Source organism: Misgurnus anguillicaudatus, chromosome 15 (assembly GCF_027580225.2).
Source record: "Misgurnus anguillicaudatus chromosome 15, ASM2758022v2, whole genome shotgun sequence".
Lineage (NCBI taxonomy): Eukaryota > Metazoa > Chordata > Actinopteri > Cypriniformes > Cobitidae > Misgurnus > Misgurnus anguillicaudatus.
The window spans coordinates 28601768-28628623 of NC_073351.2; the positions used below are offsets into that span (position 1 = coordinate 28601768).

The 26856-nt window shown below is 37.9% G+C and overlaps 1 protein-coding gene across 2 annotated transcripts; it reads right to left on the reverse strand.

Annotated features, from left to right (window-relative positions):
• Nucleotides 1-1648: 1648 nt before the first annotated feature.
• On the reverse strand, nt 1649-26238 carry LOC129419625 (protein arginine N-methyltransferase 8-B). Of its 2 annotated transcripts, XM_055174786.2 has the most exons (10): nt 25397-26237; nt 21822-22061; nt 18141-18296; nt 13633-13696; nt 9345-9487; nt 8621-8708; nt 8421-8536; nt 6890-7040; nt 3370-3491; nt 1652-3156 (listed from the first exon to the last, which is right to left on the reverse strand). In XM_055174786.2, exons 1-10 carry the CDS (start codon nt 25463-25465, stop codon nt 3073-3075), a joined length of 1233 nt encoding a protein of 410 aa, XP_055030761.2. In that variant the 5' UTR covers nt 25466-26237; the 3' UTR covers nt 1652-3072. The 2 variants fall into 2 exon arrangements, with proteins under 2 accessions (XP_055030762.2, XP_055030761.2); XM_055174787.2 differs by lacking the exon at nt 18141-18296 and having other exon boundaries at nt 1649-3156; nt 25397-26238.
• Between the last annotated feature and the right edge of the window lie 618 nt (nt 26239-26856).

Genomic DNA, 26856 nt, shown 5'->3' on the forward strand with positions numbered 1-26856 from the left:
TTAAGCAAAATAAGCTCCAACACTTGCTAAATGTGTTTACAGCACAGTTGTTACGCACATATATATTGTAATTTATTATAAAAATCATGAAATAGAGTTTATATATTTAATTCAAATGGACACTGAATAAAAGGACACGAGTCATTTTGAAAAATGGCTCGTGTCACCATCCTAAACCTAAATAGTTTTAATAGCCATAAAGTGAACTTGGTTTGTTAAGTTTCGATTTTAACAGGGTTCACTGTTGTTCGCTTTATGGTACTGAACGAACAAATGATCGTTGGGAATATATTGTGACTACTATCAATTTTTTTGTATTTTTATGATTTTTGTCAACATTAATGTGTCATGCAAACGTACACTGACTCTCTTTGCAATTTAATTCAATGAGGGTTAAATGAGTGCAAAAGATCCTACAGTAGTTGCTGATATTAACCCTTTAAAGAAATTTGGGCTGAAACCATCACCATACACTGGGTTATTTTCAACCCAGCCTAAGGCCAAAAAACCCAACTTTTTATGTTGTAATTTAACCTACAGTATGCTGGGTTCTTTTAACCCAGTGTTGGGTCGAATATAAACATTTATTAAAAACAAATTAATTTCAATGGCTGTGTTTGTCCCTTTTTGAGTTGAAAATAACCCAGCAAAATAATATATTTTATAACTGTCCATCATACTGGATTTATGCACATTTGAAATATGTGAAACAATACCAGGGCTACTGTATTTAGTCTTTATCACTCAGTGAATTACAGTATGGGTCTTCATACATGCACTTATGTTGATTCTGACATTGCTAGACTTTTTTGCTCTAGACACATTTTTCAGCCAATCTTGTGGCCGGATGAAGAATAAACACTAGGTTTGAACATCATATGGACATTTTGGATCATTTTACAATCTGTAATTTAGTGGTAGTCTTATTCATGTTGTTGTTGTTTATTATGTACATGTATAAATATTGAATAGAAATGTATTTGAAGTAATGTTGAAATAAAGAGTTCTATGTTTGCATTAACTTGGCATGATTTGTCTTACACCAGTTTGTGTGTTGAAATGTATGCATTGCCAATTAAATAATGAATCAGTCTTACTTGTAAAGTTAAGTTTAACAGGTATTACCAGTTCAAATAGCTTTCAAAATTAGCCCTCGTTGGAATTGGTACACTCTAAACATACTCAGTTGTTTTAACCTTTGGTTGGGTCAAATATTTAACCTAAATATGGGTTGACACAACAACCCATCCGAAATAGCTCCCAATTTCCCGACAGCCATTTTTTAGTGGTGTCGAAAAATAGTGGAAATTATCGAGTGCACTTATTCAATCCCATAATTGAGTGTACAATGTACACTGCGACTATTTGATGCGCGTGCCAAATGAACTTCCACATGTCGTCACAAGATGGTGCCCGCAGCGCTGCCCTTGCCCCCTTATTCAAGTGCACTAAGTTATATTAAATAACTACTTATAAAGGCGATTTAACATGGCACTGGTAGTGATGCCTTATAGCTAAGACTAATTTACAATCTTATAATTATTTTTTTTCTGCAGTGATACCATATAATGTTTTGGAGTAAATGTTTCTTAAAAATATCGATTTTAATTTCTAGGAACCTTCATTAAACCATCCTGACACAAAAAATTAACCTTTATTTTTAAGAGTGTACATTTTACATTTATTAATTTTCCTCATGCCCAGTCAACATTTTGTCCCACGACTCTAGTCCTAAACTTTTCATGTTGACTTATTATTGGGAGTATTTCGCCCCCTTGTGGAAGCTTATTTAAAATGCAGGCAAATGGATGTCAAAATCATTATTAGACACTACAAATAACTGATTTATTAGTTCAAACAACCACCATTTTACATCACAATTCTTTCATTATTCTTAATGATCATATGTATTATATTTATTATTATCCATCACTCTCGTATTTTACGAGTCTTAACAGCATTATGTTCTATAAACAGCCAAAACTTCATCACTATAGCATGCTATTGTACACCTATTAATATTTTTATAGTTTAATTCATTTTAAGCTATTTTATTTCATATCGTTTTAATTATTCTCCATATAATGGCAAAAATGGAACATAAACCTCACATTTAATTAACAAACACACTGTTCATTCTGGAGATACAATATTGGAAAACATTTGCTGTTCATGTTTCCCAATATTGCACAATATTTACTTTCCATGATATGATATTAAACTTGGTCACATTATTTAAATAGATCTTGGTTGGTGTGTTATGCAAAATATTGCATTTATTAAATGTGCAATGTGTAATTTTTAGAAGGATCTCTTGTCAGAAATGCAATATAATTTACATAACTATATTATCAGTGGTGTATAAAGACCATACATAATGAACTATATTGTTTTTATAACCTTAAAATTAGCCACTTTTATCTACATACAACGTGGGTCTCCTTACATATGCGTTTTGAAATTGGGGGGTGAGCTGTTAGTTGCCATTCGCAAACTCACCACTAGATGCCGCTAAAATTTAAACACACCACCTTTAAATCGTGATAGTTGAGATTTTGCACTCAAAATCACTCAAATTTTAAAAACAAACTTTTCCTGTTCCTAAATCTACAAGATGACTTACCCTACTGCATTGTAACTATATTGTGCAATACTGCTTTGGCTAATAATAGGGATTTTAACTATGCAAACTGAGTTTTTCTCTACACAGAAATGTTGGATAATGCTGAAATATTATTAATATAGAGGCACAGACTTTATCATCCTGAACATCCCATCCCTAAACCACAACAAAACATAAACAAATGGTTAACATTCATAGGACAATAACATTCTTTTGTTTAAGAGGGGTACATAAGTTGGCCCCTGAACAGTCGTAAAGATGGCATACTAATGCAGGCTATTGTTGGCAAAGTCAAAGCTGCTATAGCTAAAAGTGCCACAGCGCTTCCAAATGCCGGCAAGTCTCCCAGACATAATAGCTTCGGTCTGGATCGCTGTTTCTCCAGCAGTGCTGTAGTGGCCCTTGCCTCTGCTTTTTTGAGGATCTCTGTATCGTCCCCTCCAGGACACTTAACGCATCTTATAGTCGTGAGCGATAGCGGCCTCACATAGCTGCCCTTTAAAATCCAACTCGAAGGAAAAGTCAAGATCACGCTGAAAAATAAAACAAGACGACAAGTAAGAAAGCCATATTGATATAAGTATCTGGCTTCTATTACCAAATGATACATAAACATCGTTGACTCGTGTTTTAAAATCAGACTGAGGTGTTTCATGACACAATCTACAGAAAAAAACAAATGCATGAAACATCTTAGCAATGCATTGCACACATGATGTATGTACATGAGTTGTGAGGTTTCTTACTGCATTTTTCTCGTTTGGCTTCATGGTGACACTGCCCACTATCTCTTCTCCTCTTTTCACAGTCAGATACTCCTCCAGATAAAACACTGTTTGTTTCCAGTGTGTGAACGGAGCGTCTGGTGCTATGATGGAGATTAAAGATAAACAATAATATTTAATACAATAATATATGTGGGCTATTATATTTTTTGCTTGTGCTTGGGGGGCACCTTTCAGCAAACAAGAAAGTGCGGCTTTGTGGTTTTTATCGAGTCTACCTATTAAAATATTCAGATAAGACAAATAAAATATGAATTCTTATATTTCAATTTCATTAAGAGCTTAGATAAAATCATAATTGGCTATGGTCTGGGAAAGTGCCAGCTACAGCTGTGGGTACGGGTGGTCCTAATGTAATGGGTTATCGATGTGTATATTTTTAAATTATGACTTCTAAAAGTATATTTATATTCTGAAAAATTGAAATTTATTTTCTACATGTGGTTTCATGCATCTGCATTGTATTCTTTACACAAAATAGTTTAACATAAAATCAATCTTTAATGTTTTTTAATAGGCAAGTGCTCGTCCTTAGTCCTTTTCCATCTTTCCCTAATCATAAACCTCCATAGTTTGTATTCCTGTAACATCACTGTCAGTTTTCATGCCAGCTGGAAATCCACTTCCTCTTCTACCCATGAGAAAACTGTGTGCTAACTGAGCAATATTTCAGGCTTAAAAGGTCAGAAGAACTTTACAGAACCCTTTGATCACTTTGTCTAGGGATACCACAACAATCTCATCTTAAAAGCCTTCTGACAACACTGCAGCTCAACATCCAAGAACCGGTCAGGTAGTCTCTTGACTATATAATGTATAATGCATCAAACTGCTGATGTACAAAACATGAAAGACAGAGAGAAGAGTAAAGCAACACATAGCACATTCATGTAAATTACAGCAGACAATCTGTTTGAATCGCCTACTCTGTTTCAACACCCAAATTGGTTTTGTCCAGGCAATATAATGAGCCTTTTGGACAACAGCTGGAATTAATGAGGTGTTAAGCTGTTTGTAAGAGCCTGACCTGTGGCAAAACACCAGACAAAACCTTTTCTCTGCTCTGTTTGTGTTCAAATAAACACTGAATTAATGTAGGATTGCATTGGATTGAATATTTAATAATCCACTTTTAGTGATATTTCTTATAGGAAATTGTGTTCTGTGACTACATTAGTGGAAAAAAGTGATATTTTTGCCCTTTATTCAAACACATTGTCAGAAATGTATTTTAAAAAATGATGCATGTTGTGTGCTTGGAGTTTAAAATTGAAGCTCACCTTTGGGAACAATATAGGGACATTTTGAAAAATTACATGCATGCATGCACACAGCTTTGTAAAATTGCAGGAGAATATTTTTTAAATCAAATACAAAAAGGATAAAAAATATAAATAGCTAATAAAATTGTTATATACATGCAGATTTATTTCTGTAAGCATTTTGTTGTTTTGTTAAAATAAAGCCAAATTCTCTGATGTGATGTAGCATGCCTTTTTGTCAAATAAATAATCAATTTTATTTTTCTCAGTTTTGTCATACTCCTCATATTTGTATTGTTTAATCCAACCTGATGGTTCAATTGAAAATACCGAGCAAACATCACTTTTAGTCAAAACTAGCTATTTTGGCTAAATTTGCCATTGCGCTATCTTAGTTCGTCCACAAGGGGGCAGACATTGACCATAATTTACACAGGGCTTATCGCTCATAAACTCTGCGCAAACGTTCTCATTTGCATATTAATGAGGTCATTACCGATGGTCAAATTCAAAACGCGACTTCATCAAATTTTCTGAACCGTATTATAAACCTATTATAGCCTTTATATCACTCAATCTTATGCGTTTGGATCTGTTAGTCATTTTTCACATACATTCTGAACCGTTCTAAATGGCACTTCTGCTCAGTGTAAGCTTTTAAAATTTAGATTTAGAGAAAATTATTGTTTTATCAGATTCAGGTTTTTATCAGATTCAAGTCCGCTAGGTAAATTAAGCGCTATTTTAAATTGGGCGGAGCCACTCACATTTTGGCCACTTCCGGTTGCGGTGTAAATTACGTCAGTGCATCGAGCAAAGCTGCCGACTTCAAGGCACGTAAGTGAGTCTTAAGCTGTGTCTGAAACCGTTCACTCATTCACTATTCCCTATATGGGGAATGACAGTTGAGTCCACTATATTGGGAAGAAGCAAATGAAAATGAGTGAGCGATTTCGGACACTGACGCAAATATCATGCGTCAGAGAGCTGTCGCAGAGATTCATCAAAAACACCTGTGTGGTTTTATTGATTGTGCTGTGAAATGGTAAAGTTTAGCCTACTTTCTTACTGTTTTTCACATTTGTCATGTTTATTGTATTAGTTGATAATAAAGAGAACAAAACAACTGCTTATAATATTTATTTACTGCTGTTTATTTATTGTTTAATAAAAATGTGTATTAGATTTTAAATAAAAGATAACGCAATTATTTTTCATTTGTTTATTTTCAAAAAGTAGAAAATAACTGACAACAAGAAAATGTTTGGTGTTTACTGTCAGTATCCTTCAGCTGATTCAAGTTACACGTTCGTCTCCCGTTGCATCATGGGAAATATGAGTGAACGAGTGTACATCGAATGTACCCTTAAAATCAGAGTGCATTGTGGGTAAAAAGTAGTGAATGAATGTAGGGAATGAAGTTGTTCACTCAGGTTTCGGACACCACTACAAAATGGCCGACACCCGATATAGTGCACTATATAGTGGATAGGGAGCGGTTTCAGACACAGCTTTAGACTGAATCCCAAACCGCCTACTTCCATACTATACACCATACATTACGTAACCATCACACTGAGTGATAAAGTTAAAAGTGATTAACTTTTAACTCCGGGTTAAAACTGTCTTTTAACAACTGAACTGGCTCTAAACCTGAGTCTATAAGAGTATAACGTAATGTTAAGTGCAGTGTTAAAGCCCCAAATAAAGCACTTCGGTATTTTAATGGTATTTTAAAGAGTAACTAAACCCTAAACCAACTTTTTATAGTTTATGATCTGTGAGACTGTGGCTTTATTAGTGCTGTACATTGATTTGAGTAACTTTTTTGACATTTGGGTATAAAGTGTTTCAATGCTACAATATATGGCGTAAAACGTCCGACGTGCTGCCCTCTTCAGGTTAAACGGTGGCTACTGCAGTTGAATTTTCCTATTTAATGTTGTGGTACCGCGTGACGTAAGTGGTACGACCCTAAGTAAGCAATTTGAAGCTCACCACACCCTTGTTACGATCTCCCCACACCCTTGGTACGAGCTCAATTCGTCCCCTCTATCTCCGCTGGGGTCTGCACACTTTTCTTGCATTTTTCAAATATTGCCAGTGGCTGGAGTCAGGCTCTGACCAGGGGTTTAGTTACGCTTTAAGCTTGCAAACCCAAATGGACCCAATGCAATGCTTTCAGAATTAAGAGTGCAAGGATGTGCATTTAACAACACCTGTAGAGAAGCCAGTCTTTTTATGACACTTGGTGAACTCTATGTTGAAGTAGGTGACCAGAGCGTGGACATAGTCATTTCTCTGGATCTGCAGACAGAAGGAGGATGTGAAGGACAGGTCTTCTGGCTTCACTGTGTAGATGTCAACTTCCTGAGACAAGAAAAAGAGCATCATACACATGAGATCAAATGGAGGACACATTTTTCAAAAGCAACGTTTCATTTAAGTATCAACAGTTTCTCTTAATATTGGCAAGCCCTCTCTGGATAGTTTTATATTCCTCTCACTTTAAATCCGGCATTCAAGGGCACTTTTATCATAAACCATTTCAACGCGTGTGCAGCAGGCAGGTATGTTTAGATCATGCGTGATGCACATAAGTTTGCATGACGTGCCGAAGACATGTGACGCTCCTTACCATGTTTGAAAGATCAGTCACAATGCAATGCTAACAGGAGTTAACTTACAGTCTGTCAGTCCAAGCGGGAGGAATTATGATAATGTGATAATGGCGGTCTTGTCTACATCGCCAATCTCAGGAAGTAAACTGTTGCCTACAATCCGTGTAGTCCATGAAAAGAAATTTACGTTGGAAACGATAACTCGCGTCATCGTTTACTTTGGTTTTTTTGCCTTTGCATATCATTGACATGTATTAATACACACTTACGCACCAAAGGAAATGTAAGATTGTGAATCGGAAAATGGTGCTCTTTAGAAAACACTGCGTGACGTTTTATCTGGGCCGAATGCAGCCCAGGTCTTCCATTTGTAAAGTCATCTGATATTAGATTCAGATGTAGCACAACGTTTGGAAAAGCATCATTAATCACTGTATTACCATACAAACAAGACAATGATGTTGATGCTTGTGTCTGTCTGTCTGTGTGTACGTTAAAGTGCACTCATCCATTACTTTCAAGCTGTGCTCAATTTGACTAATGTGATCATTAAAATAAGCTTAAGTTACGTTAGCCTGATCTTACAAAAAAGACTATATGAAGCGAGAAAGGTTGAAAGTCGAAACATATTGAAGAAACAGGACATTGCATTAGATGAAGCAAATATTAAACTATGCTGTTTTTATTTTAATTATAAATACACATTTGAATTATAAATGTATGATTTACATCGAGGATGGCTTGAGGGTGAGTAAATCATGATGTAATTTCATTTTTGGCCGAACTATCCCTTCAAATATTGGTAAAAATATCTATCTTTCTACAAATGAGAGGATTGTAGATACATGAAAGGTTTCCAGATGCATTTCACAGCCCATCTGTGGTGCCATAAACTTTTCAGTCTTGATGAATCCGATTGAAGCAATAATCATCTCATCAGCACCTTCTCCAGTGCTTTATAATGAAATGAAATTGCATTTCAACAGATCATTACGTAACCGTCACACTGAGTGATAAAGTTAATGATCAGTTAAATATAATGCCGCTGTTTTCTCCATGGCTTCATCTCAATTCATCTCCCACACATGCACAGAGAAACCCACACGCTCGTGCAACAATGCGAGCTGACCTTGATCAGACAGGCGTTGGATACGACTTGTTTCGTGTCCACAGTGTCCACTAGCGGCTCTTTCATGGCTACGTTCCTGATGCAGGTCATGTCGAAGCCATAAACGTTCTCCCACCCTAATTAAACAGCAAGATATACATCGCTAAGAGTCTAACAGTAGATGTGGTATTTGTGTTTCAGTATGTAAGATATCTACTCACAGTGAATCTTAAAGTCCTTGTACTGCCTGTCTTCAATAGCTACCACATAAAGAGCAGCCCTGTCTGGGAACATCAAACCTCCAGGTTTCTGAAGATGAAGAAACTCAGTTTACTATAGGCCCTGTCCACACATACACAGGTATTTTCACAACTGTAGCTTTTTTAATGCGGTTTGGCCGTTCATCCACACGCAAGCGCAGTATGACTGAAACCAAATTTTTAAGAAAATGTCTGCCAAGGTAAAGAATTTTGACATCATTGTTAGGGCCGAGGCGAGACTCTGCAAAGGCTTCTTATTGGTCAACATGGCTTTGCAGTTAGGGATATATCACCATTTGTTGGTTTGGCATGCTCTTGACTGCGCTTCATAGCAGGTTTTTGCGTGTTCGTGTGGACGTGGAGATATTTTTTTAACGAAGGAGGGAAAAACATATGCTGCGCACACACCCAACGCGAGGCATCACATTCATCGTTCTAGATTACTAGCGGGATTTAACTTCGTGTCATGCAAATTTTTAGCTTGAGTTGAATATTTTTAACTTGCGCAAAGATGCGTTTGAGGCAAATAGCGCAATCGCACTGCCCAATTCGTGTCATTCGCATCACTCTGCGCGAGTTTACGTCTTTGCATTGACTTTGTATGTAATCTACTCTTGCAAATCGTTGAGTTCGCGTTTGGTGTGTACGCTCCATTAGACACTGACCACACATTTTCAGTACTGACCAGCCACTTATCTCTGGCATAGATGACAGTATTCAGCATTGATTCGTAAAATAGACAATAGCCCATCCACTCGGAGATGATAATGTCCACCTGATCCACTGGAAGCTCTGTCTCCTCCACTTGTCCTTTAAAGATGGTTATAACTGAAATACACAGCAGCAAATAACACAAACATGACCACAGTTACTTCTTATTCTGTTTAAGGCTGGTTAAAATACATGTGTATAAAACTGTGTGTGTGTACAGGTTTGGCTTTATTAGTGAGAGACAAGTGCAAGCACATTTATAGTGTTGAGGACCACTATTTATAGTTATATGCATGTATTTGAAGATTTGTCAAAAATGAAATCTAGTCATGCAGAACTTTCACTTCAAATCCGCTTAATCCAAGACAAAAAAATTCAGAAATAACGGTTTTTTGGCAGAATCTGTTAAAGCCACGTCCCTTTTTCAGCAAAGTCCTCTAAGTGCACGAAAGAAGAACTTGATTAACAACAGCACGCGTATAAGTTGGATTTCAATTGTCGAACTAAGCTTTTTCCCGGATTAAGGAGGTTTACCAAACGTATGCGGATATTGATTGAATTTTTGAGCCTTTAACCTTCAGAAAGGACAGTGTGGAGTGACTGGAAAGAGATAGTGGGATTGGGAAGTGACTGTGGATAACATTTAAACTTGTGTCCCTTGTGAGTACTTGGACCTGAAAACAACCTGAATATGGCAGGCACATGCATCACAGCGCCCCCTAATGCGTGGTTCAGTTTCTTCATTTTTGCATTTTGAGTTTTGACTTTTTGCATGTGGATTTATAGGTTTCTGTCAGAAAAGCATGTACTTAGAGTAGGGGTGGGCGATGGGTCGCCTGCGATTCCTACGCGTGTCTCATCAGCAAAGCCGGTTCTGTGATTAGTAGTAAATCACCATCACCTGCTTTCAGATGGAAGAGCATTTACTACACAGAGTCGTATTTCACTAAGAAGATCAGCGAAATTGATACTGTACATTATCGGATGCGATTTGTCTACAATTATGAATGCGATTTTACTTGTAGTAAATGCCGCTCCATTTAAAAGCAGGTGATGGCGATTTACTACTTATTACAAAACCGGCTTTACTGATGAGATACGCATGAGAATCGCAGGTGATTTATCACACACACACCCCTATTTTAGAGGGTTTTGCAGATAAAGACAGATATGTTAAATTCCAGTGAAATACCAAATTTGTTGAAGGGGACATATCATGGAAATCTGACTTTTTCATGTTTAAGTGCTAAAAATGGGTCCCTAGTGCTTGTGTTAACCTAGAAAATTTGGAGAACAACCCTAAATGACTAAAGGGACGTTTGTGAAAATAAGGCATTTCAGTTAGTAACTACACTGTAAAAAGAAAAAGTTGAATTAACGAAAAAAAAAGTACTTGGTAACGCCTAAAGAGCTGTTTGAACTTCCAAAGGTCAGGCGCACTTGAAATGACTGTGAAGATGTTCATTGCTGAGGTCTATAACATAAAATTACCTCTGGTATCCAGCGCTGATGCAGTTGCTGTGAAATTCACTTCATAATGCTACCACAATGACTACGCCAAAAGGTACAAAGGTCTGTAAGATATTAGAATACACAACCCAGGTGAAAAAGTAGTACACTCCATAGTGTACTTAAAGTGCTTTATTTTCGCACACTATTTTGTACTTAATATACTAAAAATTAATCTTAAGTACTTCTTAAGATTTTCTTAAAGGAATATTCCATTTTCTTAAAAGAAAAATCCAGATAATTTACTCACCACCATGTCATCCAAAATGTTGATGTCTTTCTTTGTTCATTCGAGAAGAAATTATGTTTTTTGAGGAAAACATTGCAGGATTTTTCTCATTTTAATGGACTTTAATAGACACCAACACTTAATACTTAACTCAACACGTAACAGTTTTTTTCAACAGAGTTTCAAAGGACTATAAACGATCCCAAACGAGGCATAAGGGTCTTATCTAGTGAAATGATTGTCATTTTTGACAAGAAAAACAACAAATATAAACTTTTAAAGCACAACTTCTCGTCTAGATCCGGTCCAGCGCGACCTAACGTAAATGCGTAGTGACGTAGGGAGGTCACGTGTTACATATATAAAACGCACATTTGCGGACCATTGTAAACAATAAACTGACACAAAGACATTAATTAGTATCAGTTGACATACAACAACGTAGGAACGGTCCTCTTTCAACACACTTGTAAACACTGGGGCGGAGTTTCGCGTTCGTCTTCTGTGACCTCTTGACGTCATGACGTATTGCGTGGGGTCACGCTGGCGCATCACGGCCGGATCTAGACGAGAAGTTGTGCTCTAAAAGTGGATATTTGTTATTTTTCTTGTCAAAAATAACAATCGTTTTGCTAGATAAGACCCTTATGCCTCGTTTGGGATTGTTTATAGTCCTTTGAAAACAACTGTTACGTGTTGAGTTAAGTGTTAATTGTTGGTGTCTATTAAAGTCCATTAAAATGAGAAAAATCCTGCAATGTTTTCCTCAAAAAACATAATTTCTTCTCGACTGAAAAAAGAAAGACATCAACATTTTGGATGAGATGGTGGTGAGTAAATTATCTGGATTTTTCTTTTAAGAAAATTTAATATTCCTTTAAGATCATCTAAGTGTACTTCACTGTGCTATTTTGAGACACCATAAATATGAACTAAAATGTGCTAAAAATGTATTTAGGTACCACTTGTAGTAAACTTGAACTCATCTTTGTATGAAAATGAGTTCAAGTTTAATACAAGTGTTAACTAAATAAATGTTTTAATACAAAGATAGTATGTTAAAGGACAAGTTCGGTATTTTTCACTTAAAGCCCTGTTTATGATGAAATAGAACAGTTTTGACTGAAATTTCAACATATGCGAGAATTTGAGAATTTATGGACCGAGAATTTTCGGGTGTTTGTTGTTTCACCTCCTTCCTAAAATGCATGAAACTTTCGTTTACAAAGACGTGAAACTCACCGAGTGGTCAGAGGTGTTCACTGATATGCTCACACAAAAATCACTGCAAAAGATGCTTTCCAATGGGTGTTTTAGCATTCGTTGTAAACTTGTGGACCTATTTTTCCAAACGCCTCATACCCGTATATTCTTCCGCTGAGAGCTTGAATAATAAACACTCCAGCCCAGTGGTGATAACCCGCCTTTGCCAATTGCAAGAATATAAACAACGTTCCCGGCATGTACTTCACAGCACATCTAATACAAGTCAATGGAGTTGGACAAAAACTACGATAAAACCTGTTGGAATGCGTCTCTTGCAGCTATTTTTGTGTGAGCATATCAGTGAAGACCCCTGACCACTCGGCGAGTTTCACGTCTTTGTAAACGAAAGTTTAATGCATTTTAGGAAGGATTGTTCCTGTGCACCTATACAGCCATTATAGAGGTGGGAGGTGAAACAATATCTCGGGCCAGCATCATATGTCCAAATTTCAGTCAAAACCGTTTTATTTCATCATAAACAATCTGAAAACAGGGCTAAAATACCGAAGTGTAAAATACAGAACTTGTCCTTTAAAAGTGCATTTTAGTTCATATTTATGGTGTCTCAAAATAGCACAGTGAAGTGCACTTAGATAATCTTAAGAACATCTTAAGAAGTACTAAAGATGAATTTTTAGTAAATTAAGTACAAAAGTAGTGTGCGAAAATAAAGCACTTTAAGTACACTATGGAAGTGTAGTACTTTTTTACCTGGGACATATGCCATCGTGTGTGTGTGTGTGTGTGTGTGTGTGTGTGTGTGTGTGTGTGTGTGTGTGTGTGTGTGTGTGTGTGTGTGTGTGTGTGTGTGTGTGTGTGTTTGAGCTGCAAGTCCAACTAAGTTTGCAACATCAGCTTTTGTTAAAGTCCCATAGAGATACCGCAGTGACCTAAAAACTGAACTTTTTTCGGAATAAAACAGGAAATAGCCCTTCAACAGATACTGTGTGTTCTAGGAGTGTCAACTCAATTACAAAATGTACTCTGTACAGCATACAGCAGCACCAATTTTACAGTCTCTTTTGTAGCCGTCTTCTCTTTAAACTCTCAAAGCATTTATAAAGCACATTGAACATTATAAATTCAAAATACTCTTTTAATATTCAGATTACTGCAGGCCTTCATAGCTATGTATGTGTGGCCGTACAGGAGAATGCTTGACAACACTATCCAGTTAATGTCTTATCATATTTCATTCTCATTTTGCATAGTTAAAAAGCAGCTTTACATGAAATATAGATGCTGTATATGTTCTTACCACTATCCAGATGATTTGCCTTGATGATTTTCTCAGAGTATTCTGATATGCTTGAGCATTCGATCTAAAAAAAAAGACAAAAATAAAACACAAAATAATCAGATAGATACAGGTCATTGAAAGTGCTTGAATCTATTTTATGCAAGAAGTTTTCTGGGAAAAAATCCAATCCAAAATGTAGTGTAGGATAATATCATAAAAATTCTAGACTTTTTAAGCACACGTGCCAAACTGTTGCTTTAAATGCTTATATCTTCTGTATGCGAATGTTGATTCATACTAAAATGCTTTTTTGCATAGTTGTGTTTGACACATGAAAACGTCTCGGGTTATGTGTGTAACTGTTGTTCCCTGAGAAGGGAACGAGACGCTGCGTCTCCCTTGCCATACTTCCTGCGTCCCTGTAATGCCATCTTTGGCAATATTTCAGATAGTGATATACTTCCTGCACCCTGTCTTTGTCGTTAAGCCTCACCATTGGTTGAATTTGATATATACACATTCAGACGCACTTACCCCTGGAGACGTCCCCAAAGTGTCACCGCAGTGACGCAGCGCGAGTTCCCTCAAAAGGGAACTGTAACATCTGTCTTAAAAGGTAACACAATGTAACCTTGCACTCACTTGAAATGTGTCCCCACAGTCCTTGAAATTGAGGGTATTGGACCTGGAAAGTCCTTGAAAGGTCCTTGAATTTGAAGTTAGCTTTGTACACCAGTCCGTCTCCACTACGATTCTCCACTCTTCTGCAGTAATAAATGGCCTTTTTTTAATATTTACACACTGAGTTTCCGCCCCTTCTTCAGGCACGAATATATATAAGCACACACAGTAACAGGGCTGTCAGTGCCCAAGGCTAAAGAGAAAGGAAGAGATATAGTTCGAAGCCAACAGCCTTATAAGTGAGAGGTTAATGCTATCATCTTTGGTGCATAATGTCCCCTGTGTGTCTAACAGACATCATTAGTGTCCATAGCCATTTTTGTCAACTTAAGTTTAAAACAGAGACTAAAGTCAGATATGATCAGTATCGCCGCCATCTTTTCTGCCTGTCACATACTGCAGTGCAGCCCCAGCCAGCACCGGCAGAGAGTTTCAATGTAATCAGCCATGCACATACTGTTACATGGTCAGCACAATTCCAGCAATCTCAGAAAGAAAGTTTTTGATGTACGTGATCAAGGGGAGAAGAAACTGTTTGGGCTTCAACTATGCTGTAGATCAAGGGCAAACGCTTGCAAACATAAGAACAATCATTAAAAGTTATTGTTGGTGGTAAAAATTTCTGTTTAAGATTTTTCAAGAATTTTCAACATTCTTTTTGAAAATTCTTTGAATTCAAAACATTTAAGCATAGAAAATAAGAGCCTGATGTTAGGAATTCATAATTAGTTTGGTATGAAAATTGTGCAACGTGATTCGTCCAAAAACTTAAACTTATATGTCAGACCAAATGTGACTGCAGATAAATAGGTTGTATTAACTTATACATTTCCAAACAATAAACTTGCTTTGAGGATGAGAAAAGTGTCGCGGTCACGTTTTACGTGTGGTTTAAGGCCTTGTGCACACGGACACGGGTATTTTTATAACCGTGACTTTTTTTACGCGGTTCAGCCGTTCGTCCACACGGAAATGCAGTATCACGTCACTAAACCCTAACATTTAAAAAAAACTGCCAGGGTACGTTTTTTCAGAAAAGCAGTGTTGTCGTGTAGACAGTACAACCGGGGTTTTTGCTTCTGATTTAGGCTTCTGATTGGCTGACGTTGCTTTACGATTAGGGTTATATCACCGCCTGCTGGTGTGGCATGCTCTTGACAGCGCGTGATCATGTGTTTTTCTGTGTTGATGTAGGCGGAGATTTCTTTTAAACCGAGCATGTGTGAAGGGGATTTTTTTTTTAAACCGCAGGAGGACAAACTCAGATTATGAAAGATTATTATGTGCGTAAGATCTACGCCATAGCTACGGCGTAGGTTATCCATAGCTCTGCGTAGCCTGACGTGCTCCTTGCAAATTTTTTAACAGCGCGTCAGTTATATGCGGACCGCAAGTGCTGTGATTGGTCCACCAGAACCCCTCCCGTCAGGTAAAAAAACTGCGTCATAGGTATTTCCGTTTGCGATGGTGAAAACAAAGATAAGCCAAGTTGAGGAGGGATTTAAGTGATTTATTTGTCCGTGTTTATTGTAGCACTTCCATCCGTGAAACAACAGGTGAGGAACCTTTTTGTTTATAATGTTTCCAGACACACTGAAAACACGTTCTGATGGTGTAACGCAGATTGATACTTTTTCGCAACCTTAAGTGACCAAGAGAGAAACATACTTAATCTGCAACCTCCGGAGGTCCCATATGTCATCAAGCCATTTCAGTTAACTAAGCATTACATTTGCAAGTCATAAGCATTTCACAAGAATAATAGTCAACTTTATAATTATTAAGACAGTCTTAATGATGTATGCAGCTTACAAATGCGACCTACGGAGGTTGCAGCCTTCGGATTGAGAAACGGCTAATATCTTGCCTCATTGTTCTGTCGCACATCACCACCGCTTTGTTACAGCCCTAATTTTCACAAAAGTTTAAAAGCAACACTAAAGAGTTTTTGCTCTTTGCTCCCCCTACAGGTTAGATTGTCCAAATTACCCACTGTCGTAAATACTGCAGCATAGCTGGCTCTGATTGGATTGTAGATGTGCCATAAAGCAAGTTTTTGTAGTTTTCACTGCAACTACAGGACCGCAACCCAACGGTTGGAAACTTCTTTAGTGCGGTTTTGGCCAATAGAGGGCTGCAAAGCGAACGTGAAAGTGCCGTTCACCCTGTTTCGAGTGGATGAACGACTGAAACTTTTTTGGAAACATTATTCTAAGGTAAAAAAAACTCTTTGATGTTGCTTTAATGCCTTACAGAAAAGGTTCTTCTTCAAATATATAAACATACAATCTATCAAAAAATTACCCCCTTGCTTTTTAGAGATCAGAATCACAAAAATGATCAAAACATACAGAGTTTTTACTGTTTTTGGATCAGTGGGTGCTTTACTATTTTATAAGTTGGGTAAGAGTGACACCTATTGGATAATATGGGAAATACGAATTGCCATAAAAACTCACAATTGGCAGAGAAGCGTTTTCTCTTCATTGACGAGATAACTTGTCAGTGGCGGGGAAAGAGGATATATATTCGGGGTCCAAAACGCTGACAAAATTCACATACAAAAGATATGAATTTTCATACACTAGACGCTAAAGCTGTTCATGGTATTATTGCAATAGCATTATATTATTGCAACATAACACTTTTGCTCATATTCCACTTCTGTGTAAGATGGAAAGGTGCATGTCTAGTTTAATATGATTCCTGTTATTTATTATATATATTCATTAAATGTCTAATAGCTGAAGAAAAGTATGTCGTTTTATTAGTTTGTAATCTATTTTATTTATGCATTTGGCATACGCTTTTATCCAGAGGGACTTACAGTGCATTACGCTATAATTTTTTTTAAGCAGTATTTGTGTTACCGGTTCGAACGCATGACTTTTGCGCTGCATACGCAATGCTCTACCACTGAGCTATACAATAATGTGTATATTGTAACAATGCAATAATGTAAAGAAGAGCTATGCTGTATAAATAAATTTGACTTGCCTTGACATTGCGATGATGAGCAGGTGGTTTGTTAAGAGCTGTAACATAGTCACGGAGTTTGCTCTCGCTGGCATTTAGATTATGTAATGATTTTTCATTAGCGCTGTGCAACTTGATAAGACCAGCGAAGTGCAAATCACATCAACTCAATTACAGCAGAGGACACAGACAACAGCTCCACTTCTCTAGGTACCTTTACTCGCTAAAAAGAGGAAAAGCTCTCTGGACATTTAGTCCCCAGAGGTTCCTGGGACACGGGATATCGAGAGAGAATTTTCAGGAAATTTTTTCCTGTCTGTTCATATTTTGACTTAACAAGCTCAGGCGTCAGTTCGAGAGAGTGCAAAAGAAGCACCATGTGGTTAATGTTTCTTTTTTCCTCCTTACTGTGTCTTTTTAACTTTTTTTCTGATATAGGAAGCCAATTACTAAAAGACCTGACAATGTGATGTGCAATATCCGTGTGGTCAATGGACTCCTGCTAAAAACCTCCACAAGCCGAGGTTTGAATGCACAAAAAAGGGAATAAAATTGTGAAATTGTGATTTATGGACATTGATGATGATTATATCATGATACTGATGGATTACCATATGGTACTACTATAGTACTTCCTGGTACTTTGATAGAGGGCCTAGTTTGATCAGCCTTTATTATGAAATAAGTAGGTGGTTTTATGCCATCAAATTCCCCACAAAAGAGGATTATTTGCTTTGTATTCAGAAGCTCTAAGCCGCTGCAGTGTGGCTGCCGTGATGCTATTTTTGGCATGGAGGACGGTTTCAGCATCGTAGGAGACTATACAGGCACATGTAGTTTTAGGCATAAGGAGGGCTGTGGCCTCTTACCCCGTACACGTGCTTGGCTCCAGCTTTGGCAGCAAACATAGAGAGGATGCCAGTTCCACTTCCCACGTCCAGTACAATCTTGTCCTTGAAGATGTGTTTGTTATGGTACATAGAGTTCCTGTATGTTAACGTTCTTACTTCGTCTTTTAGCATCTCCTGTATACACACACACACATGCACACAATATTTTATGCATTTTATTACGGCACTCCAAAATTAGTCATTCCCAGATGCAACCACCTGAAATTGATAACATAGCATCATGGCACTGTGATTCACTTGAAAAGTGCAACTTTATACTTTCAAATAGATTAAATATAAATATGCATAATGAATAACATAAACAAGATTTACAAATGATAAAACCAAATGCATTTTTGTCTTGAGCCTGTTAAAATGCGTCTTGGCTTAAAGCCACTAGAAAAAAGTTTTTCCTCACGGATATTTTACATTTGTCAAAACCTAGTTTCATGCATAAATCCCTTCTGGGTGATACAAGACCCCATCACCCTGTTGGGATTATTCTGCAATTGCATCTTGCTGGCTGTACATCATCTCTTATGTAACATAATGGCTGTTTTCCAAAACCTGCCAAGCTGCCTACATATACATATTGTGTATTTCAGAAGAAATGCTGTATTGAACATCAGCTTTCCGGACCTGAACTATTATGGAACCAAAAGCCATGTTCACACGGCACCAGAAAATGATCAGTCCTGGTTTCGAGTCCTCAATACGGTTGCATTCACAGTTTGGTTATTTACGGGAGTGACGACCGCATTCTATAACCAAACGCGCACCTGTAAATATTCAGCACACTCTCAGAAATAAAGGTACAAAAGTTGTCACTGGGACAGTACCCTTTCAAAAAGGTACACCTTTGTACCCAAAGAGTGCATATTAGTATTTTGAACTGCCAAAATGTACCTTTAAAGGTACATATTTGTACCAAAATGGTACATATTAGGACCTTTTTAAAGGGTACTGCCCCAGTGACAGCTTCGTACCTTTATTTTTGACAGTGCATTCAAAACTGCATTTACAGAGAAGCTTGTGAACTTGCTTACATGTTGTCATCTGTCATTCACTGTGTTGAGGTACAGAGTTTATGAAGGAGATGGCAAACCGGTAACCATTCATATGTTGTGTTTCAATCTAAATGTTAATGAAAAACAAAGAAAAACAAACACATGCGAATTAGGTGCATTTCCATCAAGTTGTACGAGCCGAGCGAATGACGGTGGTATTGCTAACCTAGTATCCTACAGTAAATAAGACAAGGCATGCTTAGAAAATGGAAACAGGACTGCATTTGGTCATGATTTGGCAAGTTATAAATTTACAGCAGTGCAGATTGTTATTGCCAAACTGAATGTTGTGCACAGAAGAAGAAATGCAGAATTTTTTGATGAAGGCACTAGCAGCAAGGGCATTGCGACAACGTCGAGCCCCATACATGGTAAAGACAACGTCAGCTAATACAGCTAGAGGATCAGTCATGTGGGTTTAATGTTCGCTACGTCAGAATTTATTCTGCAAATGCGTTTTCAATCTCCCATTATTCGCACTTGCTGTTTTTCGCATAAGTCAAAAACCACCTAAAGCGAGTGTAAAAACTTTTTTTGCGAATTAAGGGATTTTTATTAGAAATTTGGCAGTTCCATCACTCGTTTTTTGCGATACTTTAAAATGTGCATAAAATCAGTGTGATGGAAACCCAGCTAAAGACGCCATGCACAGTGCAATGCCAACTTGTCTTGTGTACACATACTGCATGCATCCAAGTGTTGTGTTTGTTTTTAGTACAACTAACGGGTTAAATTGCGCATAGTTGTTCAGCGCAAAGTCCGATAAAAAATAATACTTTCTGATGGTGCAATCTTTGATATTGTCTGTCTTACGGCATCATGTATGAATAAAATATGGGTTTAAAGCTGTGACTGTAATCTGTTGTGTAAACAGGACATTTTCAGACTTATAGACACCTGTAAGTAAATGCAGTTGTCGCTCCCAAAACTTTGTCGTGTGAATGCAGCCATAAAGCCTGATACACACCATTTTGGCCCTTATTTTTAACCCCTTGGCATTCCTAAAAAGGCTAAAAAATGCCTCTTCTAAAAAGGACACACATTCTACCTGCTGTGTTGATTTTTATTTTTAAAACAGTTTACATCATTCAAATCAAAAGAATGTCAGCTTTCCAAAGATATGTGACATGTTTAGCTTTTTGTTGTTGAGTAGTTGTGTGTCCCTCCCACGGTACACTGGAATTTTAAGAGTATATGTAGGCAGTAGACAGCAAAGAGTTAGGTTTTGATGACAACCTCTGCAACATTTTTAGGCATCACAGCTACAACAATAAGTTAAAACAACCCAGCATTTTTGGGTTGAAACAACCCAGCCTAGGTGAAATTACAACTCAACGCATTCGTCCCTTTTTGACCCAGTGTAGTCACGTTGCATTTAATGATTGCAACGTTTCTCAGTTTTTATAGTATTCAAAGCCACTTTTGAGTGAGTGCCTGCCAAATGCACAAAAGTGACATTATGTCTTTATAATATCCGTGCTGATTTGTTTTTGTGCACAGAGACTGCTGAGAAAACACTATTATCTGAACATTGGTATATAAACAGCTCCAACATCGTTCTCTGACATAGTGCAATGAATAAGAATGAATAACTGGTGCCATCAACGTTAAAGCATGTCTTTGCAGTTCTTTTGCGGTACAAATTTGTCAAATTGAGATGAGAGAAGGGAAAAAGATCTGACCTATATACTAAAAATGAGCATGAAGAAAATTAATCTTGCAGGTCTCGCCTGAATCTCCTGTTCTGCGCTTACTCTCATCCTATAATTCAATGACACCCCCTTCTCTCTCACCCTGCTCCACTTCTTTGAATATTTTACACCCAGGAAATAAATCAGGAAGACTGATGTCGATTACTAATGCCAAGTTCAGACTACATGATTTTAGCCCTGATTTTGACTTGCTGACAGGTTTTCAGAAACCGCTGACAAATGCCCGAAATCAATCAAACAGTTTGAACGATCAAAGACACGATCTGAGCAAATTGCGGATGAGTCGCCGACACCCGTGAAATATCTGGCATGCTAGATATCTGGACCTGTTTTCGATTTAAAATCAGAAATGTGTTCTGACTGAGAATAACTTCGGCAATGACCTACATCCAATGAGAGAGCAACATACAGGGCACCTGGAAGTTCGGGAGGATCCTCTCCAACCATTTCCTCCTTCATAATCTTAATTTTCTTATTTTCGCTGCAAATGAGCGCATCTGCGTTTTTTTTCTTGTGAGCTACCATTTTCAATAATAATCCCAGTCTCGTGTGAGAACTCTGGTCTTGCATGCATGACCACGCGTTGTTTTCTTGCCAATTCTTGCATGCGTTTTTGATTGTAAGGCGTAGTTTGTGGACCGAGACAAAGTTGTCAACGATTCTTCCTATGGTAAAGTCATGCAGTGTGAAACCCCCTTTCACCAATCCAGCTTTCAGTGTCAACAGAGCACGATGAACGCTACCCCAGTCATGCAATGTGAAAAGATCTGTGACCCGACTACTTTGAAAATCGTGCAGTCTGAACTCAGCATAAGAGTGCATCCAAGATCATACTTCTCAGCATCTTTCTTAAATGTAAGCGTGCTTTGGTCTGCTCGTACCTCATGAATGCCAAAGTGGGCGTAGGAGTCAAAGTAGTAGTCCCTGGATGTCATCTCATCTGGGTTTAGGAACTTGGACATCTTTCCTCTGCCGGGGCAACTGGTCAGGTTGGCCGAGTGAGGGGTGTGAGGCGGGTGGGACGGGTGTGTGGGCCGCTGAATCTGATGGACTGACGACACTGGTTTGGGCAGTGGGGATGGCTGGACTGAATGGGATGGGGCAGCACTCAGGGGCTGTTGCTAGAAGTTGCACAAAGAATAAACAGTAAATTTCCTCCAACTTTTTCTGGTCCCTAAAAATTTAAATATCGAAAATTTTTGATAATGTCTTAGAACCTTTGGTACATGGTATTGTGCCAGTGTCAACAGTAGCTACGTTTACATGGACACATTTTGCCTTCATCGGATTAAAATCCTTCCGATTAATAAATCCTATCATAGCGTTTACATGAACACTTAATAATGTGATCGGATTGATGTGCGTGCTTATATGACACAAGAATTAAATCAGATTTGATCATTTGACATGCGCACATTGCACAAATATAGTTTCACGCTGTTTCAAGATTTGCTTTGTGCCTCACTGATTATAAAGCAGCAGCAAAAACACCCATTCACGTGTGCTCAAAAAGCGCAGTGCTGCAGAGACCGTTCGCGAGAGCGAGTCCAAACACACCCGTTTGTGGATCAGAGTATAAATCATGGACTGACTGGACAACGCTGTCTTGTATCACTTTTTGGGGAATTGGAAGGATAATAGGAACAGGATTTACAAGACAATCACTTCTTGTGACCTCCTTCAACAAAACAAACTTGAGTTATTTGCGTCACATGTCATTAAGCCAATTCTACGTCATTGCATGTGTGCATATGCTCCACTCTCCCGTCCTGTAGGTGGCAGAAATGAACTTTTCAGTGTGTTTGCCAACCGCCATTAAAAAAGAAAAGACGATAGCACATGCGCAGAGCGTCCCAGTTTCAGTTTTCCATCCGATCAAGTGTATACATGTCCTTTTGAGCGGATAACAAAAGGTATAAACCACCCCACCCACGGATTAACTTTTTAATCAGATTGGCACTTTTTAGTCCGATTGAGGTGTTTACATGGAGCATTTTTATTCAGATTGATAATTTAAACGGATTACAAATGTCCACGTTAACGCAGCTAGTGTTAACTGTGGGTTCACACCAGACGCGAGTTCAACGATTTGCGCGAGTAGATTACATACAAAGTCAAAGCAAAGAAGTTGCATGAGGCGATGGGGCGATGCGACTTATGCGATATGGGCAGTGCGTTTGCCATGACAATATGCGCTATTCGCCTCAAACGCATCTTGTTGAATATTTTCAACTTGGGCGAAAAATTCACATGACACGAAGTTAAATCCCGCGATTAATCTAGAGCGAGTAATGCGATGCCCTGCATTTGATGTGTACGTATAACCGTGGGTTCGCACCAGCCGCGTTTAGGGCGTCAAAATTGTGAACGCAGCATTAGTGTATATCTTTGTATTTACATAATAGGGCCTATGTTTACTGGCCATCATGTGTGTTTTTCTGTGTTTGTAAAGTAATGAGTGTCATCAGAGGGGGCGATCAGCTGTATCAAGAGGTGTAAGGGTGTTAGGAATGCATCTTTTAGAGAAATGAGAATGGGAACACATGTCCTTGCCCCTCCGCTCGGCTTACAAATGTAATTTGGGATTCTATTTTTAACCCTAACAAATGGCACATTTCGGCAACGCTCCACCTTTAAAACAAGCCCTCGAGAAAAGAGCTCAAATTGTTTTTTCGTGACATTTGGATTGATTTGCATGTGGAAGAAGAGATCTTTTCACAAACTGCACTGGCGTGACTTTCCTCTGGTGTTAGTTCATGACAGTGAAATATATCAGCCTTCAGTATCAGCACATCTCTTTCTAAAAGCTTAAGAGTTGCTTTGCATTGCATACTAAATTATTAATGCGTTTAGAAATGCTCTTAAGAATTTTGCAGCTCTGTGAGCAGCTTTTTCTTTATTGGCTGTAGTTTTATAAAGCTGTCAGTGTCTTTCAAAGATAAGTAGGGGCACATCTGTAAAGTTTTATACTTTACACCCACTGCCGACCTTGAAATACATGCACGTCACCCTCTCAGCTTCAGGTGAGAATCGAACACAAAGACGCTTTCAATGAGAGATGGACATTTTTGAAGGCATTAGTCAATTGCTTGAAGGCTTTCATCAACATGTAGAAAATGTAGTGTTAACTCAGTCATCAAGCATGGATTTAGCGGACGGCTGTTTGACAGGTACAGAGCCTGACTGCTATTTTTGGGAGAGTTTTCAGAGGCCAGGCATCATCCATCAAATGGTTTTAAAGATCCCCTGACATTATAGCGTGACCTACTGCTGCGCTGAACTTTACTGGGAATGCTTAACAAAAGCTTGCCTTTTTCCTTTATATTTTAATGAACATGGATTTGCTTTTATGCTTGCATGACCATGGCAATATATTCCGGTTGGATAATTCTGTATTGATGATAAATGCATAAAGTTCAAGGCTATAAATAAAAGTGAAATAAATTAAAGTATTTTCTCAAAAGGAGGGCTAAACCGTAACCTTATAACTTTGCAGACTGCGGGCCAGTTTCTTATTTATTTTAACTGATTGTTTTCAAGTTGCTTAGCTCTTAACTTCTCTACTACGTTTTGCCATTTTAATACTACTGGAGTGGAATGGGGTTAGATGTCACAATAGCTGCCATGGGTTTTGAGTCAAAACGTAGATGTTTGTCTAGCAGTGCCAAACATTTTCCCTTATTTTACACCAAAAATTCTTATATTTTCAAACAGCTAGGACACATCATAGTGGTACACCTATAACTGAATATAATGTTTTACTAAAATTATCAAGTGTGTTGTCAGGACTTAGGACAAATGCTTTTTTATAAAGTCACGTGTATTACAGTTCATATACAGTACTTTTTTATTCGTTTGAAAATATACCTAGATATTATTTTAAAAAAGGTATTCTTCTTAAATCAGTTTTAAGAATTTGAATAAAAAAGCTCCTCGTGACAGGTGCAGCAGCACCATGGACAGCAGCCACCGTCCGCAACCAGTGAACCAAAGCACAGCACTAGTATACTAGCGGGATTTTGACTTTTATTCATGCTTTTAAATAAAGAAACTTACTGTATACTAACAACTTGTTAAGTGTCCTACTCAAAGGGCCAAAAAAATCATGTATTAAAACTTGCAGGATTTGAACCTGCAACCTTTTAGTGATAGACACAAACGAACCAAAGACTAAGTATGATAACAGATGAACCAAACTATTAATAACATGTATGTTAACATTTGCTTGCATGCTTTATTTTAAATGATATATCGTTGACAAAAAGAGCTGGATTAATATCGCGCGTGAATAATCTTGTGAACGTAGTCGCTTTGGGTATAAACACGAAAGCTCTCAAATGCGGAGTTGTGAACCGCGATTTTAGCTGTAGCTATTAAGCCTTGGTATGTCAAACACCACATTTCGTATGACAAACATCACATTTATATACTTTATATGTTTATCCTCTTCGCTTACCTCAGTGCTCTCCGAATCCGCCATTTTTCTCCTGAGGAGCAAACAACGGGATGAGTGTTTCATTCCCATAAGAGCCAACGAGTTTTGCTCCGGATTGCGCGATAAATGAATGAGGAAAAACCTTTTCAAAATCCAAAGTCTTTTAAAATCCCGACACTGTTTGCTACCATAAAGTCATAGAATAAACTAAAATCATGTTCCAGAAGTTAAACGACCCTTTAAACTTGTTGCAATCCCTCCTGAATCCATTGCGTAAAAGTTACCAGCAGTCGTTCCCAAAGGAGCGCATGGCGAGCTCTCCATACCGTGGGAAAATATCATGTACTAATAAGAAACAAGTTTTTCTCACTCCTGTCTTGAGTAATATGAAATATACACATCGTCTAATTAATTAAAGTGTTAATGATTCACGTCTTCGTCGTTTTGACACGGAATAAAGTCCCATTAGAGGTCTTATATCCTTTACGCACCGGAGAAATCTTCATCGTTATTGCAGTGAGGCATGAAGCATGAAAAGCCGCAAGTGGTTTATTCTTTAATCTGAATCGTCGATCAGTTAGTAAAAGTGACTCATAGACGTTGCTTCACATCACCATTTCAGATCTTGAAAGATTTATCGTCCCTTCTGGAAAAGAAAACGCATCCGGACATTTAAAGTTTCTCCGATGTGTAGCGCATGTTCAAGGAGAGATGTGCATAATGCCGGTTTGTGGTCCAGCTTCCCATCTGATCTTAAAGGAGAAATTAGTTGTATTCCTTTAAATGTAGCAGCAGGAGCCACTGAGATGTGTTTTCACCTCGCCTCCATCCTCTGAATGTGACAGTGTGGGCTATGATGCTGATGCCCTCTAGAAGAATTGAATAGACACACAATGTAACTAAACTTGGAAACAAGACAGGTGTTGGGGGGTCTGTGTTATCCTATTACTCTTCATTTCAATTTCACTTTCATGTTTGTTTTACATGCAATATTGATCAAATATTTCTTATGATTTTTTTCATCAATGATGTAACACCTATTTTATATTTGCCTTGGAAGAGCTGATCAATAGGTTTATAAAAATACTTATAATATCTCAGCCATCTTTTACCCCAGCACACCTTTTTTTATCCAAAGTGATCTAAAATGTCAGTTCATCTAGATTACCTTGTTTTACTCTAGCCTACTCTGTGTCTTGCACTGCTGCCGAATGCCTGAGCCTCACATCCAGAATATAAATGTACAAATTCTTATTCACATCTCGCGCTGATGACAAATAAACTTAAAAGTTGAACATGAAGTCAGTGTTTTTAACCTTTTCAGCTGCACCAATTTTTCAAAAATAGCTCATAACAAAATTACCCATTTAGAGTACAACCACTAGGGCGGCCTGCCATGAGTAATGGAAAAGTAGTGATTGTACTCCAAATTGGTAATGTTGTTGTTTTCACCTTTACGATTGTTTATATGATTGTTTGTA

Bases quoted from the DNA above. Each gene is read 5' to 3' on its own strand.
- LOC129419625 (XM_055174786.2), bottom strand. From the start codon at position 25,465: ATGGGAATGAAACACTCATCCCGTTGTTTGCTCCTCAGGAGAAAAATG. The intron at 18,297-21,821 runs GTACGAGCAGAC...GTGTGTATACAG, and splicing joins CCCACTTTGGCATTCATGAG to GAGATGCTAAAAGACGAAGT. The intron at 13,697-18,140 runs GTAAGAGGCCAC...CTTTTTTTTTAG, and splicing joins GAGCCAAGCACGTGTACGGG to ATCGAATGCTCAAGCATATC.